General features: G+C 30.9%; 1 protein-coding gene across 1 annotated transcript; it reads right to left on the reverse strand.

The window, feature by feature from the left end:
- Positions 1 to 3,165: 3,165 nt before the first annotated feature.
- On the reverse strand, positions 3,166 to 21,502 carry LOC132937910 (homeobox protein engrailed-2-B-like). The gene is made up of 5 exons (XM_061004505.1): positions 21,243 to 21,502; positions 18,423 to 18,770; positions 15,062 to 15,190; positions 6,524 to 6,627; positions 3,166 to 3,775 (listed from the first exon to the last, which is right to left on the reverse strand). The coding sequence occupies exons 2-5, from the start codon at positions 18,742 to 18,744 to the stop codon at positions 3,377 to 3,379; spliced, it is 954 nt and encodes a 317-aa protein (XP_060860488.1). The 5' UTR covers positions 18,745 to 18,770; positions 21,243 to 21,502; the 3' UTR covers positions 3,166 to 3,376.
- Positions 21,503 to 22,083: the final 581 nt, after the last annotated feature.

The raw sequence follows: 22,083 nt of genomic DNA on the forward strand, positions 1-22,083 counted from the left end.
GGAGTAAAAAAAAAATATTTTGTATTTGAAATACAGTAGGAACTCGATTATGGGAATGTCATATCGATTTGTCTAAACATTGTTCCCAAACAATTCCAACAGCATTTAAATGTACAACATTTTTTGTTTATTTTGAAAGTCGAATACAATACGCAAATAGTGCGCCGACATCCTCTTAACGAAAATCGTTGTTCGCAGATACACGGACCACGAACAAGACGTATTAACGTTACCCAGTAGGCAGTAAATAATATTTGTATTGGTTAATATTTATTAAATAGTAAACACTAAACTGTGTTAATAGCAAAAATAATATTATACATTATGTAAACTTGTATACACGTACATTGATATAAAATATTATATTATCTTACTCAAAATATTAGTACACAACCTACTACCGACGGTTGATGTCTTGTGTAGAAAAACTGTTCCTTCGTGTCAGCTAAAAATGGAGAAATTCTTTAAAAAAAACGATCAAGGGAAGAAAAAGTAAATACCAGCACTGCTACAACCGAAGACCCAAAAACCAAATGATGGCAATTACTTTAATCGTGTAAAAAGTATTAAAAATGTTTCATAATATTATGTTAATTTATATTTTGAATTAAATTATACAGTTTTTAATTATACGTTTTAGACATTATTTATGGATCAGGAGTTTAAGATGTATAAATCGTTCTTTATGGGGTATTATTGTGTTTTATATAGACAACTGACAAATAGACGAAATAGTGGATACTTGTTTAATATGCTTATATATGCTATCTACCCGAAGTATTTTGTCTACTATAATAAATTATTCTATAATATGTTAGGTTAATTTGTAGCTATCTACAAATGACAATAATAATTGTTGTTTTATTCGCGGAATCGAACCCCTGGATCCGCCACTTACAAATACTTGATTTCGTGAGTTAATTAACATCGATGGCGCTTACCTATACCGATACGTTTAAACCACGGTTATCTACTCGGGTTGGGAATCGGCGTATAATTCTCTATGGCGAGTTTTGACCCGCGTGGCGTGCATGCGAACTAACAGATGAGCTGCCCGTCACGGGACCATTGGTTAGTGAATAAGTGATTACAAACAATTATTGTTTGTATGTATAATGATTTTTACGTTTTTTTTTTCGTATTTGTAACATTGTTTTAATGTATTAATTACTATTTAAATGTTGTTGAGCCTTTGTATAATTGCCTATTAGTGCATAGGTAGTTATTTTATTTAACTTTAAAAACTAAGTCATTTCATTATTAAGTTAACATAAAAAATTAGCCATTTAGTATTTTAATCAGTAAGCAAAAGGATAGGTACTCTATGAACATGCTCAATTCCCAGTGGCGTGCCCAGGAATTTAAAATGGGGGGACTACATTTTTTTTTTTTAATAAACAAAACACTGAGTATACCCGTGTACTTACTATATAATCTAAAACCAGGCTGGTTATGTTCTCTCGCGTTCTCCATTCAATTCATTTTTTATATATTTAACTTTTTTTGATTTTTTTGTATAGACTTTTTAAACTTTTTAAACAAGTCCATGATAGGCTGGCCGAGGAAAGACAGAAATACAGGCTGTTCTCTATGAATTTTAAACCCGTCTCTCTAATTCCATATGGACTTATGTATAAGAATAATACATTTTGAATTACAAATAATAATATTGTTATTTTTTGTTTAAATAATATTCAAAATTGTCAACATTTAAACACGATAATATTTGTAAAAAAAAATTGTTTCGTATATTTTTTTAATAATATAAAACAATTAAAATGTAGTTAAAATTTATTTTTTGGGATTGCAAATCGTTGCGAATATTTTGAAAAACTTGGTACTAGTTTGATTTAGGTTAAATAATTCGGAGTGAAAACATCATGGACGTGTAGGTATGGGTGCAGCCTTAATTTAATACCAATAAGAGAAAATTAGTTTTCACTTGATATAGAGGTTGGGAAGAAAATTTCAAAATGTGGTATTGCAATTTGTTACAAAATATTGGCACTGATTAATTGAACAGCTGAAAAAGGGGGATGCTGTGTGAAGTTATCGTCCACATGGGGAAATCATATTTTCCGAATAATGAGTGGTGTTGCAAACTGGTGTAAATTAATTTAAAATATTAACATTGAAACCCAATTTGCAAAATATTGACACCGGTTTGGAGTCGATCGGACGAGTTGGTGGGGCTGTCTAAAATTGGCAAAATATTCACCAAAATTACAATTTTGATTTGCAAATTCTAAAAATCAACTTGCAATTATTTGCAATAATTCTGCAAAATATTGACACCGGTTTGGAGTTGATCGGACGAGTTGGTGGAGCTGAGTGAATTTAGCCCCACCAAACAAAAATTTCTTTTTGCAACGTTCGTATCAATTTTCGAATCCGATTTGCAATTATTTGCAATTAATATGCAAAATATTGACACCGATTTGGAGTCGATCAGACGAGTTAAAATTGGACTTCTGGAAGTATATTATTTTTCTTCTGCTTTTTAATCTAAATGCGCGGAAAAAACGACCAGCGCTTTCGACAGCTTTAAGAAGTTAAGTGAAGACAATCATCAAGATCTTAACCCTTAACTTAACCTCGTATAAAACTTTAACATTACTGTATTAATATTATTTTTACGTTATAACACACGATACTCATCGTCGATGAACCATCATAACCCAATCAGTTTATCCAACTTTTCAGAAGGAATAAAAAAGTGTGTTTTGTTGCTAGGAATTTCGATAGTTATACAGCCATACAGCCATACAGCCATACAGCCAAACAGCCAAAAGGTAGTATATGCCTCTGAACAATTAATAACTTGAAAACGTATATAATATTATATGAGGCTTTCTGAAAAGTTATTTTTATAAAAATGATTTTTTAGTAACCAAATATTTACGAGAGAGACCTTTTAAAACATTTTGATTTTGCTCAGTGAACATACCGAACAATGAACATTTGTAGGTATCGTTACAACTTCAAAACTATATTATATTAACACGGTCTTACGCGTCTTAAACTCCTACATAAAACGCGGATTCGAGTTGTTGAGATTAGCCGCAAGATGGTTTTCAATAAGCGACGATATATTGCATGGCACTTTAGCGGACCTGAGTAGGCACCCGACCTGCATGGATGATGGCTGCATTATGACAAAATCAATTTATGTTATCATATTGTTTATTATCGCTGTTGTTGTGCGTGTGTTCAGTGTTACACAATATTAATCAAAAATATGGTTGGTAGGTAATAGCTAGTAGGTATGCCTAGCAGCCTATACGACGTTATAACAACAAATTATAGACAGACAATAGGTGTACCGCGGGTAGGCACGCAAGTTGACATGGAAATGTGATAAATACAAGTAATCATTTTATCTCTGCTGATGGTGATGGTGCTGGTGGTGATGGTGTTGCCGTTCCGTTTTGGCAGCGACGACTTGACGTTCGACGACGACCGTCTCGTGTTCCGCCGAAGTCGTCTGCGGCTGTAAACCGCAACCGAAGTTTGGAACTCCACCCGCGGTACCGGACGGGGAGGAGCTCGCAGCAGACGCAGCCGCCGCCGGAAAGTAACAGTGCGGCGCGAACAGCGACGCGTAGTGCTGCACCGGTTGAAAGTAACCGTGCCGGTGCGCGATCTTCAGCTTGGACGCCAGCTGCTTCTTCCACTTGGTCCGTCTGTTCTGGAACCACGTCTTTATCTGCACTTCGGTCAGGTTCAGCGCCTTGGACAGCTCCATGCGCTTACTCACACTCAAGTACTTGTCCGTCTGCAAACACAGGCCAAGGCCCGACCGTATTATATTAATATAACATAATATATTATTATACAATTATTATATAGGTCGTGGTTTTTTGTGTAAATATTATATAGATTATTTTGTTGAATGCTGATTTTTGATTCTAATTAAAGTTAGCACGTTTCATAAAACCCCAAATAAAATAAAACGTGTTCATTATTACATATTTCATCATAATATTTTGAATCATATTTTAAATGCATTTTCTTAAGTTGCTTAAATTATTTTTATCGTTATTATTGTTTTATTTTCTAATTTTTTCAATGACAGCATACATTTTAGATTCTGAGCGGAGCGAGGAATGTAATGGTTGTACGATGATGTTTATTTCTTTTTTATTTTGTAAACACTTTTTCTCCCTCTAAACTTGCTCAAAAGTATCAAGTATAGCATCTTTTCTGAAAAGTAATGTTATTGAGCTGGTACTTTAGAGAGGTCATTTTTCGATTTTCGAAACGCTACTTGAAATAAAAGCGGTTAAGGAGAAAAATGTACGATTTCACAATTTTATAATTTTAAATAATTACGGACGACGTTTTCTACCAGAAATATTGCTTCAAATGCAAAATGACAAGAGATATTTTTTGTTGTATTTTTAATTTTGTTCCTTACGGTTTAAAGTTAGTAAAATTTTAGCCGTTTTTTAGCTATTTATAGACATTTTAATTTTGGGAGTTTTTTTGTTGTAATTCGGTTAAGAACATTCGTAAAACTTGAAATTTGGGCTGTTTACTTATATTATCCATACATAGACATGGTAAAATTTTCAAAACATTTGAGCTTTTTATTTTATTTTATATTTTTTTCATTTTTATGATATTTCCTAATTATAAATCATAATTATAATTATATAAATTACCTATTTATATAAATCATTCTTAAGCTGTTTTTAAAACGCTTTGTTTATCACCATAGAAACAAATAAAACTAAATAAAAAAGATTCCCTCTTCCGCTCATTATCGTTTTTTATCGAATGCAATCATTGCATTCAAATCGAATACAGTCAAATTACACTATCCTGTCCGAGGCCCGAAGGGACGATGGACAAACATCCACCACCGAAATGTGCTGACCATTTTTTTAATTCTAATTAAAGTTAGCACGTTTCATAAAACCCCTAATAAAATAAAACGTGTTCATTATTACATATTTCATCATAATATTTTGAATCATATTTTAAATGCATTTTCTTAAGTTGCTTACCAATTACCAATAAGTTATTTCATATTTTTATATTTAGGTATCTATTCGCATTTTGCAGACATAGTGGTGATAGTTATTTTTCAATAATTTTTCAGTCCATCAGCTTAAATCGTAATAGAGAACGACAGAACGTGATAAATTATAATAAATAAGATGACACAGATAAATGATTGTTAATATTACCATATCCATTATACCTACAATTTATTAAGTACTCTGGTGACCATAGTTCTTCTCGTTCGTTCATTTGTTTTTCTATTTAGTATATTTTTATTTTTTAAGTATATAATTCAAATTTTATAAACGCCATTGGTGATTTAAGGTATGACGTGTAGCAATTTTGAACACTAAACAGCAGAGAACCAAAAAAGAAAATTATATAATAAAGCTTCGCTTAAGGGTATAACGTATTGCCTACTTCCCCCCTGATTGCCGGTAATAGTAATTAATACTAAGTTATCGGGATAAAGGTTTTAGAAAATAATAAAACTCATTAGAATATGTGTTTAATTAACATCATATTTATGCAAGATATTAAAATCATCAATTATTCCAACATTCAATCTTAAAATGTAATCATTAATTAAGATTTAATAAATTCTGAGTGCTTTAAAATTTAAACAAGATAGATTAATATAACATTTAAAAATATTATGGTTCTTTTGCGTGAGACTTTGTATTTAAGAGGATTATGACTTGTTCTTTTTTATCAACAAACTACATTTAGGAAAAGTATAATCAATTATTTATTTTTAAAAATGTAAATATTTTTTCTATTCATTATATTTTATTATTGAAAAATGAAAAGTATTTGTGTAACATAATTTATACAATGAACTCCATTGATCATTTATAGTGTTTAAAATTGATCCTTTTGAAATCATAACTTAACAAAAACATTTAATTATTAATGTTTTTTTTTTTGTAATAAAGTGAGAAATTTAAAAAAAATCATTATAATTATTATTTTTTTTATTAATTAACCCGCGGCAACTTAGGCCATTGGGTGATTTTTACTGTGTGGGAGGGTACTGTAGGTTTAAACACGTTTACACAGTTTGGCAGATTTTTTAGTGGGCACCCGTAGGTATTTGCCATACCCGGGTGGGGGATGGCGGCATTTCTCTCCGGACTCCGGACACCGTGACTTGCCGAAGAAAATGCCACCCGTGGCCGAGGTTTTGAACCGGCGTCGGTGCGCGTGGCAACCGACGCCTTAGTCCGCTCGGCCACTCCGTCCCCCATTATAATTATTTATGTTAACTACAAATTTTGAAATATTTATGTATGTAAACTTTGAGTTATTAATAAAAAATTAATTCTAAAAAAAAAAAAAAAACATCAAACAATATATTATTTAAATACTTAGTTGAATTACTTGAATATATTAAAAAAATTAATACCTACTGTCCAGGATATACAAATTAAAAGTTTGTTCTGGGTTGAGTTCGATGGTTCTATAAGACAATATTCTAGGATGACTAATATATCGTGATACAAACAAATGTACTCACTTTAAACTCTGCTTCCAATCTTTCCAGCTGTTTTGCACTATACGCTTGCCTTGGTTTTCGATCCAATCCTGGTTTCCTAGATCTTCGTCCCACTGTTTTTGGCGCTGTTAAAAATATAAATATATAGGGATATAGGTACTACATACATGACTTTTTATACATTAAGATAGTGGCGTAGCCAGTTTTAAGAAATTTGAGGGGGGGGGTAGGTATGAATAAACCAATTTTTGTACAGTTTTCGTATATAAATAAAACATTTATTAGGGAAAAAAATTTTAATGGGGGGGGGGGGGGGGGAGGATGATTAAACACCCGAAACCACAGCATTAAGAAGACGGTAATGTGTTAGCTAATATTTTGTCCTCACGTGTTGTATCTGTCTTATACAAACGTGTGACATAACAGATCTACGTACCTACCGGATTTTTACTATTGTTTATTAGCTATAGTTAATATTAGAGACAATTTACAAATTATCGCATTTGTCGAAGAGTTTTTTTTTTCATATATTTATTTTAAAATGAATCATATATATATTTGAAATTTTGAAAATTAACGAATTACTTAAATACTGTTACTACTTACTACTTACATTTTACATTGCCTATTACTGTATTAGTATTATTTATAACTCGTTAAAAAAAAAAAATATATCTACTTGAATAATATGAATCCGGTACGTAAGGCAGAGGACGTCGGGTGTAACGTTGTCAACAATATAACATAATACCTATCACGATACTAAAAAAAAACTAAAACTCTAATACTATTTCTATAAAAATTATACACGGGGCGTAAAACGACTAAAACGTGAGCGTAAGTATTGGTGAAGATTAGTTAACTTAAAAATATTTTAATTCGCATTTCGCATTATTCGTGACTAATTTTCTAAGGTAAATGTTTTTACGAAACGATCGCACGCTGTTTGCTTTTATAATAACAATATAATATATGTCTGATAAATTCGGCTATCCAATAATAATAAAAGAAAAAATCTTAAAAAATTTATTAATTATAGGTACCTACATTTGAACATTTCTATATTTCTCTATATAGGTACCTACAGAACTTCTCGTTTAAAAATGCGTAAAACATATATTTTACTGTTATTCATGGGTAGTTTTACTTTTTAAAAATTCTATTCCTTGACATACATTCGAATCGGACTATTGGAGTATGTAAATTGCGTCTAAAAAAACATTCAAAGTGATACATTTATCTATTTGAGATGTCATGAAACAAAAGGTAAAACAATTATGGAAAAAGAAACATAAAGTATATACAAGAAAAAATGAAAGAGTTGCAAACAACAAAAAATGACCCAAGACTTTGTGTGCGGGAATTGTTACCAGTTACTTCATAACTATTTTTTAATACTCAATTCATATTTTTACCACGTCGAACAATATAAACAACAAAATCAATATTTTAAACCCTACCATTAGGCAATATTAATATTATTAGATTACTAGTCCTAACACTGAGAACGGGAAGGAAAATATTGATTTTGAAAAGATATCCCTAGACGTAATTTACGTACGAATATTTAGGCCACAATTTACATACATACAAAATATACCCGGGCTGTATAATATACATATGTATAAAATATAGCTGGGCCACAATTTACATAAAAATTAAAAATGGGATACAATTTAAAGCGACTCGTACGAATTGTATAGAGTTTTATTAGTTCTTTTATTACATCCGGTGGATTCGTTAAACAATAATTAGGGTCATGGCCCATGGGTACGCAATATGATTATTGAACGTTTAGGACTACCTACGCTACACGTGGTTACAAAGTCGGTTGTAAATTAATACGAATTAGTTGTTAGGTATATTATAAGTTATAATATTATAACAATATAGTTGATGGCAAGATGCATCTTATAATAATATAATATAGTTATAACTTATAACTTATACAACTAAAAACGGGCTCTGCCGCTTGCTTGCTTCACTAACCAACCTCGCTTATGCTCTTGCCGACACCCCTCGTTTCACCCCCATGATAAAAGGACCTTTTACATCTTGAAATGTAATACATGTATTCTGTAATTTAAAATATTTACACATTTTTTTCAAATATTAGAGATTTTTTAACTATTTATTTAGGTAATAATAATAATTTTTTTATTTTTTGGTTATCATAGCAATTACATTATGTGGAGGATAAAAATATACACACAACTTTTTATAATACAATAGAGGTATAATAATAAATAATAACATGTGAGCAATATAGTATATCCTAATATATAAATAAGACAAATTGTTTGTTCGGGGTAATAATCTCTGGAACTACTTAACCGATTTTAAACATTATCTTACCATCAGAAAGCTACACTATCCTAATAGTATCTTATATATTATCTCGATAAGTGGCCCTTCATTTTTTTATTGTAAATTTGAGAATCGTTTATAGAAATAATAATAATATATTTTTGTTTATTATAGGATTACTATTGGTTATAAAAAATAAAATGTATTTTATATGACTACATCACTACACCAGGTATGAAATGGCGAATTGAACACAAATTTTGAATCGTATACCTATTACCTATAGAGTCGGTGTTTTAACGGGGAACGAAGTACGCGGAATCACCTAGTATTTTATATTACAAAAAGTTAATATTATTTTGGTGAATTCAGAATTACAGATAAATGTGAATAAAATTATGCTATAACTTATATGATTACGAAAAATTAATCAAATTTGAACTGATAAAGTGATAACTTAATATTTTGTTCGGTTATAAATAGATATCAGGTATACCTACGAACATATGATAATTAATATGGTGCATTGGTTTTATTGTAGTTTGTCTTTTATTCCTAATATTACGATTGTGGTTTTACGGAAAATAGCTGTCCGATTCAATAACAATAAAATTATGCACCTATTTATTTTAATTGGTAGGCGTTGTTTAAGCGCAACGTTAAACTAAACAAGCCAAATTAGTAATTACAGTTTTTGTTTGGCAAGTGTTTATATTAAATTATTTTAATATTTAAAAAAAATCATTCATCAACGTGTGAATATAACGGCAGTTATAACGTGCAAGTAGTAGCTGGTACCTATACCTATATAATGTTTTGATATGCAACTCGGGGCAATTATTGAATTATTCCTCTGCGACTCGAATAATATTGTTCACCCAGTTTTTTTTTACTCCCTTCAATATCGCGTGGCAATTTATAAGTAGCCTAGCTAGAGGTACCTTTTCCTGCAGCCAGCCAGTGAATTTAAAATCAAAATATGTTGAGAACAGTTGTTCCGCTATTGATCTCATTTCGGTATATACCTACAGCGTGTCAGCGTGTGTACATGCGCAGGGCCAGCCCTAGTTTTTACGTGGCCCTGAACAACATAATTCTCGGGGGTGGGGCTTTTTAATTTTCAATAAGTTTAACTGACCAAAATTTCCAAATATTTCAATTTAATATGTACTTACATGTGGCTACATCATTATTCATTAGGCACTATACTTCATGTATACAATGTGTTCCGGGGTGAAGTGACCAGCCAACGTCATATTATGTAAGTATACCAAAAATGATGAAGAAATACCCTTTAAAGATTGGGTCTAACTTTTTACTTTTAAGTTATGGCGGCAATTAAATTTTTTTTTTATCAAAACCATACATATTACGCATTTGTTTATGCATCTTCAAAACTTTTCAACATTTTTTTTTATATTAAAACTATTTAATTGTCTTATCAACCAACATACGCAATTGAACTAGAAATGTGCTATTATTTTTGTTAAATTAAACAAGTAGAAAAAAGTTGGCAAAAATTAGCATTTTTTAAAGGAAATCGTGTATTATTCCAAATAGTTTATTACTTAGTATGGGGTTTTTGTATAACCTACATTCTTAATATGCTGTGCAGCATAATAAATAATTTTTTTATTATTATTAAAGGTAATCATATTCTGCAACTTATTAGGACATTTATTAATAATAAATTATTATAATATATTAACACCATAATGGCACAGTACCAAACATTGTTATATATTTATGAAATTATCTTGTAAAACTGAATTATGAATTTTAGACGATACTTCTACATCAATTAATAATAGTGTGAATTCGCGAGTTGGACAAAAAAATTTACTTTGCATCTATTGTTGCACGTTTTTATTTCAAAACTGAATACCTTCTTAATTGTTAATTATTTATGCACCTAGTAGGTACCTACTATTAAACATATTCCGAATTACAAACTGAGTTTTTCTGATATATTTTTTAAATGGAAAAATTGGCATTCTTTTGAACTCCGATTCCCTGTTTGAAAGATTGATGCAAATTGAAAAAATAGACATGTTGATAAATTTAAAACGGTTTAAAAATTAAAACTATAAATAATTGCAAATAATTCAAAATTTTAAAGTTTTTATGAAGAAAATCGAGGTGTTTGCATGGATTTAAAAATGTACAATACCTAATATTAAATTGTTTTTTTTATACCTTAAATTATTATATTATATTTTTTCAGAAAAAAACTATTTAGGTATCCGAACAAGGTGATAACGATTTAGCATTGCATTGGCCATCGATCATTATTTATTATTGTTGTTGACCGTAACGGCATAACGCTATTATTCGTTTCATTATTTTTATTATATAAATATTTATGCTCTTATACAATACTTTTCATCTTATAATTTATAAACACTTTAACTTTAACACTAGCGATTAGAGTACCTATATTTCATGAATCATGATTTGGGGCACGGTGCCCCAAAATGCGTGCCTAGGACAAATATCTCAGCTGACCTAGATTAGAGATGGGCTGACCCTGTAGAGTATGTGCATAAACTATATTGCTCTCTCTAAACAGTCTTACCCTCTCTCAAAGTAAGTATTGACGCAGTCCGTCCGTAATGGTGCTGACGGTAGTGGGTGGACGGAGGCTACACAATATTGATGATTAAATAAAATAAATGAGTCTCTCTGTTGAATGGTTACCTATGCATATATTGTAATACAGGTTAAACATGGGCACACCAAAACACTAAACATGAAAGATTAAAATGAATTACAAACATGTCACAGAGTGTATGTCCTATCCAGAATTATATGTCACATACTACTTATTATTTGGGTATAGAATGACGTGAAAAGAAAACATCCACCACACGACTCGTCTGGAGTAGTTCGGTGAATCCTGGATCATGGCTGTCTATAATCATAGACTCTATATCATAGGTCACCGCGACACCTCCGCGATCTCGTCCCGTTGTGGTAGGCACGTGGGGGGTACTGAGTCAGTATATCGGCTGCCGTGGATTGGTGGTTTTAGAGAAAATATAGATACTGGTCGGTAGTAGACGTTTGATGACAAATCCGAAACCGTATTAGTGTCAGATTGTCATCGTATATTATACGTAATTTAGATTATTGTAAATACATTACAGATACCTCTCAATAGTAGCTTATACTTACCTAATTTAACATCAAATTAAACGCAAAAGCAATCATTACATCGAATCACCAATAGTATCTAAATACACCTAACTATAATATTATATTATTATAGTGGGTATATTCAACTTTAACAATTTTTGGAAATTGTATCACAACGAATTTCTTCATTAAATTAATCTAAGTATCGACGGGTCAGCTGGTTGGCTAAAATGCGGTAGATACTTCTCATTTTAAAATTCAATAAAGAAAGGCATTAAGCGGTATAGGCGGGTACACATACCTAAATTTTCAACTATTAATAATTCTACATTTTTTTAAAGAAATATTTAATCTAATAATTATATAGGTAGTTAATACATTTAAAAATTGTTATAAAGCCAGAGAAGAAGAATATGAATAGATTTGATAGTTATGTAATATTTAAAAATGTACATAAAAAATATTTGAGTTCAAATGAACATGGGTACTATTTGACTACATATATTTCATAAAATATGTACATACGTGTAGGTACAGTTTATATGATTATGTTCACGTCGGCTTTTTAAATTACGAATAACATTAATTCCGATTGTACATCGCTGACAATACGGTTATTAGCATAATTTTTGGTGTGTGTAGCTTGTACCTACATTTATAGTGTCTGGTTTCTAGTTAAGTACCCAACTCTAGCTATAGTTTGCAGGGAAATGGTGAAAACGATTTTACACACAGTATGTCATTACTGTTATTATTTACAACCCTCGTCGCCTGCAGGTATCCACCAAGGATGTGAGGGTCAACTTAAAGAGTCGACCTGGTACCGCGTTAATTATATACAAAAAAATGGTAAATAATAAAATTGAAAAAAAAACCACAGAATGCAAATTACTACCGAATCGGGTTTGTGATGCAAATTTTCATTTGACTTTGGGTCAATGTCGCTGACTTGTGCAACACTATAGCTGCGTACACTGTACGTCGTTTTAACATTTTATCATATAAATCTATATATGTACTCAATAATCTACATAGGTGTATGTATATATCTACATACGATCATACGACATTATTATATTATAATTGCCGGCATTGTAAGGCGTCGAACGCGCATCACATTAATAATTCAAAGAATCTTTTAATATTAATCATCCACTCTCGAATGTTCAAATAAAAAAAAAAAAACATTTTATATTTCACTACCTATACAAATATTGAATGCTTTTATACCGGTGTGTACACATAAGTAGATTTATCGTGGAATATGTCACATCTATATTATATTATTGTAAAAAGTTTCACAGGGAGCTCTAAAGAAATTTGAATTTATATTAATAACATGTCTACAGAAGAAAAATCACTCTTGCCATTTTATTTTTCTAACATTTGGTCTCAATTTATTTTCATTTTAATTGTATTGATCTTACAGAAAGCATCAAAAACAAAGTCATTAATATATCTCGATTACAGTATATAATAATTTAATTATTATCTATAAAAATATTTAATAAATTATGCTCTTTATGAAATTATATTTTTCCAAGAATTTGATTTTTTGTTGAATATATTTTAATAATGTTATGAACACGTTGCTTACAAAAACTATTTCGTTTTTAACTACCAATTAGTCCAAAGTCTGTAACAATGTCTCGGAAATGAAATATTAGGCTAGGATTTATATATATATTGGTATGTTTTTTTTTTGACAGTGTTCTTTTACAAATTTGTTTAATAGAGTATATTATATGTATAGTATTAATGGTGTCCACGAAACACCTCATATCCATAAAAACTATAAATAATTATAAACATGAAAATCCAATTTTTGTGGTATATTTAAAAAAAAAGTTATACAATATTATATAGTGTAAAAAAATATTTTTTAAAGCTCCTTGTCATGTTTTAAAATTATTATAATATACTTACACTTACATCCAAAACCTATAATTTCATGACGTGGGATTTAACGGAATTCCATGTCAAATTACATTTATTATTTCAATTCTATAAAACCAGTAATTTTTTCTTTGAGTGAAAAATTAAATAAAAATTATTGAAAATGATTTAGCTTGCATTAAAGGGATTGGAAGCGGTGATTTTCTGTCTTTGTATGATAAGTACACTTGGAGCATAGGAATTCAGATGTGTTTTCATTCCTATCGATCTAGTGAAGCGATAAGAATTCTAAAAAAAGATTTGCCACATTTTTGAGTTTATCCCACATTACTAAAAAAGTTCGTACCAAAAAAGGAAATGGAATATTTAAAATTTTGAAGAAGTTAAAATCAAAAAATTAATAACCGGGAAAGTTGATCTCAAGTATACTTATGCAAAAATCAAATCTGTTTTTAGAATTCTTATAGCTTCACTAGATAAATCGGTACGTTGAAATTAAAATACGTCTAAATTGCCATGTTTCACGTGTGTTTGACAAAATCACACCTTCCAAACTCCAAACAACTTTGGTTTTTTCACTTAATACATTTTTACCCTTTTGACTTTCACATAAAAATTCTGGCCCTACTTATTTAAAAAAAACAATTCGTCATTAAGAGTAGTTTAGGTACTTACTAATTGCCACTTAAAAAAAAAAATCACACTAAACATATTATTTTTATATAAAATTAATTCAACAGTACATACAACATTTATTTTTGGATTAATTTTAAATCTTTTTACTTATATCTTTGGCTGTTTGGGCTAGTTTTAAACTTTATCTAAATTTAATTTAGACTTTAAAATTCTTCGAAATATTTTATAGTTTAAGAGTAGGTACGACAAAAATTATGGGTGTAATATAATTATTAAGGCCGTAGGAACAATACGTAAAATAAGCTTACCAACCTCTCCAAATATTATAAAAAGAGCGTGCAATTGTTTTCTCTTTAAACCCCTCCGGCCCTCCCCTCAAAAAAAAAAATAATATACGTTGACGCTCCCTTTGACCGCCACTTAATGTAGTACTACGATAAATATTTATGTTTCTCGACAATCGACGTGGATGGAAGATGTCTACGATTTTTCACTAGGCAGCGTGTTTATACAAATAAACTTGCGAGAATTGAAAAATTCCAAAAAAAAACATTTCAGCTTTTGTAGTTTTCTACATATACTTACCCTGAAGACCGAATAAATGGGACGGTGGTGTCTTGTTAGCTACCGCTGCGGCAGCCGCAGCCGCAAACCACCCGCCGTACAGCAGCGACGAGTAAGGAAAGTTATGACCGTTAAGTTCCGCGATGGTATCTGTGTGCAATTAAAATAAATTAATATTTTTTTATTCATTGACATTGTTTTTTTTCAAAGTTCAACAGTTCAATATGACAATACCTAACGTTTTATGAATTAGCAATGATGTGCCGAATTTACTATCGCTTATATTAATATATTATCAGATATATAGTCAACGCAATAATATATAATAGACTAAAATAAAGATATCTATCCAGGCTATATCCATCACAGATGTCTGGTGTCTGGTCAAGCTATAGGTATTATTCACCTCGTAAAATAATGTGTTGTAAAGTGAATTAGATATTTTACTACGATGACGGGTAGCTATGCTATAACAATAATTATAATATTAATTTACTGTTGACTAAGACTATTCATATCAATTATTTGCATCCAAAAACCTTACACTTATGCAGTGGTGTAAATTTAGTTTTTAATAGAGGGGGGGGGGGGGAGTTTTGATCAGCCCAAATGGATAAATTAAAAAACAACCGCTCGCAAGCCCATATTAATATATATTATGATGTTCCTTTTACACATACATACATACCAATTTTCAGGCACGTCTACACATGTCATGCGTCTTAATACAAAATATACATTGCAACTATTAATTAGTAATAAATTACCAATTTATGATTGTGGCATTAATTTCTTAATACTTACACAATATATAATATTTTCCTATAAATATGGGTAGGCATGTTTTTGCGCTAATATAATATAATAATATGGTTTACCAAAAACTACCGTGCACCGCTTTTAAAATCAGACAGGGGCAAATGCTCACCTTGCCACCCCAAAATGACGCCACTGCAGCACTTATGTTTTCGATTCCAAAAACATTGAAGTATAAAAACCACACACTTCATGATCAGTTCAATGTGTAGCAAAAAAAGCATACTTATAGTGCGGGTTCATAGTACTTAACAGACCGCACACTAAATTTAATCTTCAGAATACATGTATTATGAACATCAAAAATATTAACCAAGTTTTTCAAACAATTTGATAGAAGCATTACACTTTGTTTTAAATTGTGGTATTCAGATATTCTTGGCAGGTGCCACCCAAAATGAAAATTGATATACGTTTAAATTTAAAAAGAAAATGAAATTGTTATTGTACCATATAATAAATTATTGTGACGAGTACCAACTTAGCTGACGGTAATTTCTTTTATATATTTTTATTTAAATAAATAGGAGTGTAAATAATATATATTACCTACATTTTAAAACATATATTTTTTAGTAATTAAACTATAAAATGTGTAGTTTATGGAAATAAGAACCTTAAAAAAAGTTTAAGGTTATAGCATAGGTACTTACTAAAAGTGTGTGGTTTTGTCCTGTATTTTATGTAATGTGTCCGGTTTTTGGATACAAAGATATTATCAATTACCTACCTGAGAAATAAATATCTACAATATATTCTACTTATTATAATTTTATATACCTACTATATATATTATATTATATACATACCGATACGACAACATAATCTATCTATTTAACTATTTAACTATGTAAATGTGAAATGAAAATCTCTCTACAGGCTAAGCTAAACTCTGGAACTACTTATCAGATCTTCTTGATTTTTTTTTAAACGAAAGAGTATATTATGGAGAAGATTCTTATGAAAGAAAATTTTAGAAAAGTCCACCGGAAAAGTAGGAAATCTGGATGTCAAAAATACAACAGTGGCGACAGCTGTCCAGAAAAAAAAAAACTAAATAATAAAATAAAAATGTAGTTTATTGTTGCAGATTAAAATGATAATAGTGTATTATATATTGGTTACTATTGGTTAATCGGGCGTGTTTGTTGATTTTTATTATTATTTTTTGTCAATATATATATATATAAATTAATGTTTGTGTGTAGATTAGACCTCTGGGAAGAAGATAGGCTAATGTAAAAAGGGTTAAATCTGTTTTTTTTTATTCATCGGATTTTTGTACGGTTAGGTTAGGTATTAATTGATTATATTAATCCACCGTAGGTTAGGTAAACTTGGTATAACTTTAATACTTTAGAGTTAAATCATACAGTTACGTACAAACAGCACGGGGTCCGTGATCTACCGCAGGTACATTGCCTACCTGATAATATACTGCTGCGGATCAGAATTTTTATTCCATGCAACAGAAAAGTTAAGATAAATTTTGAACACCATACACCGAATATTAAATAACGAATTGAACAAAGTTTGAGTCATATAGAGCAGTGTTTCTCAACCTGGGGGTCGAAACCCTCTTGTGGGTCTCCAACTTGTCATTTAGGGTCGCGTATGAATTACAATTTAACGTTCAATACGCTTATTTAATTAAAAATAATATTAATAATATTATATGTATTTTATGTTGTGTACAATATACAGTACTTTTACTATTGATAATTAATAAAAAATCCATATTATATGCATGTATATAAAAAAAAATATGTAGGGGGTCGCTAAAAAATTTAAATTAAAAAAAAGGGGTCGCCACAGTAAAAAGGTTGAGAAACACTGATATAGAGTTTGTACATTTAACGGGCAACGATGTGCATGGGATCAGCTAGTATAATATACGTTTATCGTTTATCTAGGTATCATGCCATCTATACGCTGGTAATCCACTTATTTTTTAATCATATTTAAAATTGTATAACACTATTAATGGTTTTCCATTCTATCTAAATATTGCTGTAAATTCCACGTTTAATTAAATATTAAACTACTTATACTGACATCTAACATTAGTGACTAGTGAGTATAGGTACCTACTAAGTAGTATTATACTATTATCACATGTAAAGGAACCGATATTTAGTATGTTGCGTTAAAACTTAAAAATACTTTTGGATTTACCTTACCAATTTGCACGCAACATAACATAATCAATTACATGATATACCTACGTACATAATAACACAGACGTATATTATATGATTTAGGAACCATAGAATATTATAATTTATGTTATCGTATCGATATATGTATATACGGTATATACTAGGTAGGTAGGTATATAAAACAAATTGTCGCAGTTTGTATAATGTATCTTATCGGTTTAGATTGTATAATGTGAACATTTTTTTTGCCGTAGTTTACATATCGACTTTTAGAAAAATGTTCATTTTTTCGCAGTTTGCATATACAAGCAAAATAATCACCGCGCCGCTGACTTAGGACTTAAGGTATAAGGACTTAGGTATAAGCGATTAGCACCGCGAAACATCGCCGCAGCAGTTGCACTCACCTACGCCGCGGAACGCCAAGTCGTTTCGGTGACGATTTCCGGGGTCTGATGTCTCTGGACAGGAGTCGATGGTTGTCGCGGCAGCAGCGTCACCCGCACCATTGAACCGACCCAGGATGCGGTCTATGGAGAACTTGTGATGGGCCAAGGCGCCACGTGGTTCCGCAATGTCGCTGCCACTGTCTGAGGACTCGGAGTGTCTAGACGGAGACTTGATGATCGCCTGGTCATCGTAACCGGTCATCGCGGTCGCCGCGTTGTATGCCACTTGGTCGTAAGCACCAGGCGAGAGTGCACCGTCTGAGTCTGAGGACGTGTCCATATCTCAAAGGCGACTGCGTTTACTAACTAAATAAATACGGCCACTGATAGAATTGATTCAAATTTGTTTTATTCGTTGTAAACTTAGGTGCACAATGCACATAGATAGGCCTTTTGGATCAAGGGGTGCTCATTATAAATTACGCCCCAAAAATAATTTTCGTTTAATATTTAATACATACATAATTAATAGTTAATAATAACAGTATATAATTAATAATAGTTACAAAAATTAATAATATATAACGTGTCAGTGTGTCACAAAATTATAATGATAAACAACGTTTAATAAAAATTATAGGTACATTTTTTAATTGATTTATTTTTTTTATTATAATCTAAATTCCGTGCTAGTTATTATTCTGTAAATATTAATAGTAAAAATCCTAATCTTTCTTGATACAGAGTAAATCTTGGTTTATTTTTTACCATGCTTAATTTGGAGAATACCCTTTCCCTGGGAAAAATTGTGACTGGCATTGTGTTCAACATTTTTGAAGTTAGATTATTTAGATACCCACATAATATATATGTACATATTATAAATATTATCTTTTTAAAAATGTCTAACCTTCCACTTTCTTTTAACCAGTCTATAATCACTCGTTTAAATTCACTAGATGTACCACTTGGTGTCTTGGTACATCATGCATACTTTTTAGAGTTTTAATTTCAGTCTCGAGTTTGATAATTGATGTACCTATTAAATGATTTAGATATACAATTTAAAGAAAAATGATTTAGATTATTCTAACTAGGTACACTAAATTTCCTACAGCACTCAAAAAATTAAATTATCTTGCTTAGACATGATCGGGGCAGTGGCGTAGACATGATTTCTGAAAGGGGGGGGGGGTCAAAAAAAGAAAACGACATAGCTAAATGGGAGGGGAAAATTGGAACATAGATTTTATCGACTACGCTCGTATACCGATGTTATTTTAGTACAGTATGAACTGCATGCCTATTATGGTATTAAGAAGAATTACCTATGTAATAGAACGCATGTTTTCGGTTATTTGACAGCAAAATATAGGTACAGTCACACAGACCTGCAATTTCGGCCGACATGATAATATAACTGAAAATTGTTATTCTGTATCCACAGTTAACTCAAACAATACCTACTATAGTGTTCAGTGTTATACAGTAGGGTTTAGCTCCCCCCAGAATTGGAAAGTCCATAGTCCAGGGACTGGAACTTTTTAAATTTATCGGTATCGGTTCCGGTACTGGTTCTCTAAAAATAAAATAACTGTTCCAATTCGCTTCTGGTTTTTTGATAAAAAAAAAAAATAAAGGTATCGGTTTCACATAATTTAGGTACCGAAAAGTATAATAGTTTTAAAATTTAAATACATATCCGGAATGCGGGTTTAATTAATAGTCGTCCAAGTCAGTCAAATCAGCATTCATAAATCCTAAGCATATGTGAACCGTCTGTTAGAATATATTGTTTATTTATAATTGATAGTACACTTTGTTAGCGATAAAATATTTTGTATTCATACATTATTCGATATCCAACATGGCAAAGTATTACACAATATACTATATACCTCAAGAGCGCTATTTCAATTTATTATATAAGTATCCCAAATTTAAAGCACGTAATTTTTCTCCCTCACGGGTCTAAGTAACCTAACGAGTAATTATTAACACTAATTAGTAATTATACATCTCAACGTTGCGAACTTGCGAAAGCATATTGCTTTCGTCAATTACCTTGATATATTATATTAAAATAGGTGATCTATAATATGTCAAAAAAAAAATAAATAACCGTCTACATTGTTATAAGTTAACAATTTAGTTATGAATAAATGCATGTAATTATAATTTAATAATTTGATGATCGTATACAACAAAGTTAATGGCAAATATTGGTCCAAAGTTAAATTTTGTCAAAGGTCGCTTAGAAAGTGCAAGTAACCAATGGTGTATGCATCTTCAAAATAAGTAGGTAAATCCTACATGCCATCTACAAATCGTAAGCCCAAGTACTAAGATACCAGCTGTACCATGTTGAAATTATGCGAAAATATTAAAAAAACATATAATTACATGTTATAAACTTATTAATATTTAAATTTACCTACGTATGAAAGTAATATAGTCATGTAATACAAATTGTATATCTAAACTATATTTCATCGTTAGTTAAAATTTGATACTGTGTAATGTGAATTGATCTATAAGCCAATTTAAAAAAATTAAAAAGTTTTAAAATAGAATATGAAAATTAATTTGAATATTAATTTTACATCTGATACCCTAAAAATTTAAATATTTCAAATTAATATTCGTTTTTATTTAGGTAATCAAAATAATCGTATAAATCAATTTATACGAATAACATGTATATTAACCATCGATACATAATATTTATTTCAACATATATTTATATAGGTGTATATTTGATCCAATTCAATGAATTTTTTTTCAAGAAGATTGTTTTATATTATATAAAAAATGTATTTATTAATCGTGTGAACTTACCCGCAGTGAAATTATGTTACGAGGGTCAACGGTAAAAAAACAACGTTAACCACGGTTCGTTATAGGTATATTTTGTTTTATCCATCTACTTCGGTATATATTGTAGCATTATTAACAACATACAGTTACGTAAGAGTTATGTAATAACAATAATATTGTACTTATATCTTTTTCGGGTGATAAGAAATGAAGAAAATATACTAACGCGGACCGGGGCCAACGAAGAGGTACGAGCAGAATGAAACGTGAAAATGCGTGGTGCGAGTGAATCACGTTAAACTGAACGGTTTTAAAGTTTATCCCTCGTTTATCCGTTTTGGCCATTTTTCCCACCTACCCTTTACGCGTTTTCTCACGGCCGCCGCATCCCTGCCCCACCCACGCCAACCGGGACCACCCTCCGCCGATGCCGCCCGCTCGCACAGGTCCTTTTATACGCCTTGTAAAAGTTCTCAACGTCTTCCAGACACGATGCGGTCTCCTGGGCAACGGTTTTAGACCGTTTTCGACAAATGGCCGTTTCCATTAAGGCCCAATAATCAGTTATACACGACCAAAAAGCTCTTCGTCTCTTTTGTTGTCCCGCTTCTCCTCCTTCTCCTCCTCCTCAGCCATCCATTTCACCCTATTATACAATCCATTTACCCTCAAACACACTCACACATACAAAATCTGAACGAAAGAGAACGTTTAATACGGAAAATGTTCTCAAAACACCTATTTCCCGGAGATGGTGTTCACACAACAACAATCGACGACCTACGCATATACATAATATAATATAAAATATTATACAGAGTGATCGAGACGGCATATTTAAAAATGTTAAGGGATTTAAACT

This window comes from Metopolophium dirhodum, chromosome 2 (assembly GCF_019925205.1).
Source record: "Metopolophium dirhodum isolate CAU chromosome 2, ASM1992520v1, whole genome shotgun sequence".
NCBI classification, from domain to species: domain Eukaryota; kingdom Metazoa; phylum Arthropoda; class Insecta; order Hemiptera; family Aphididae; genus Metopolophium; species Metopolophium dirhodum.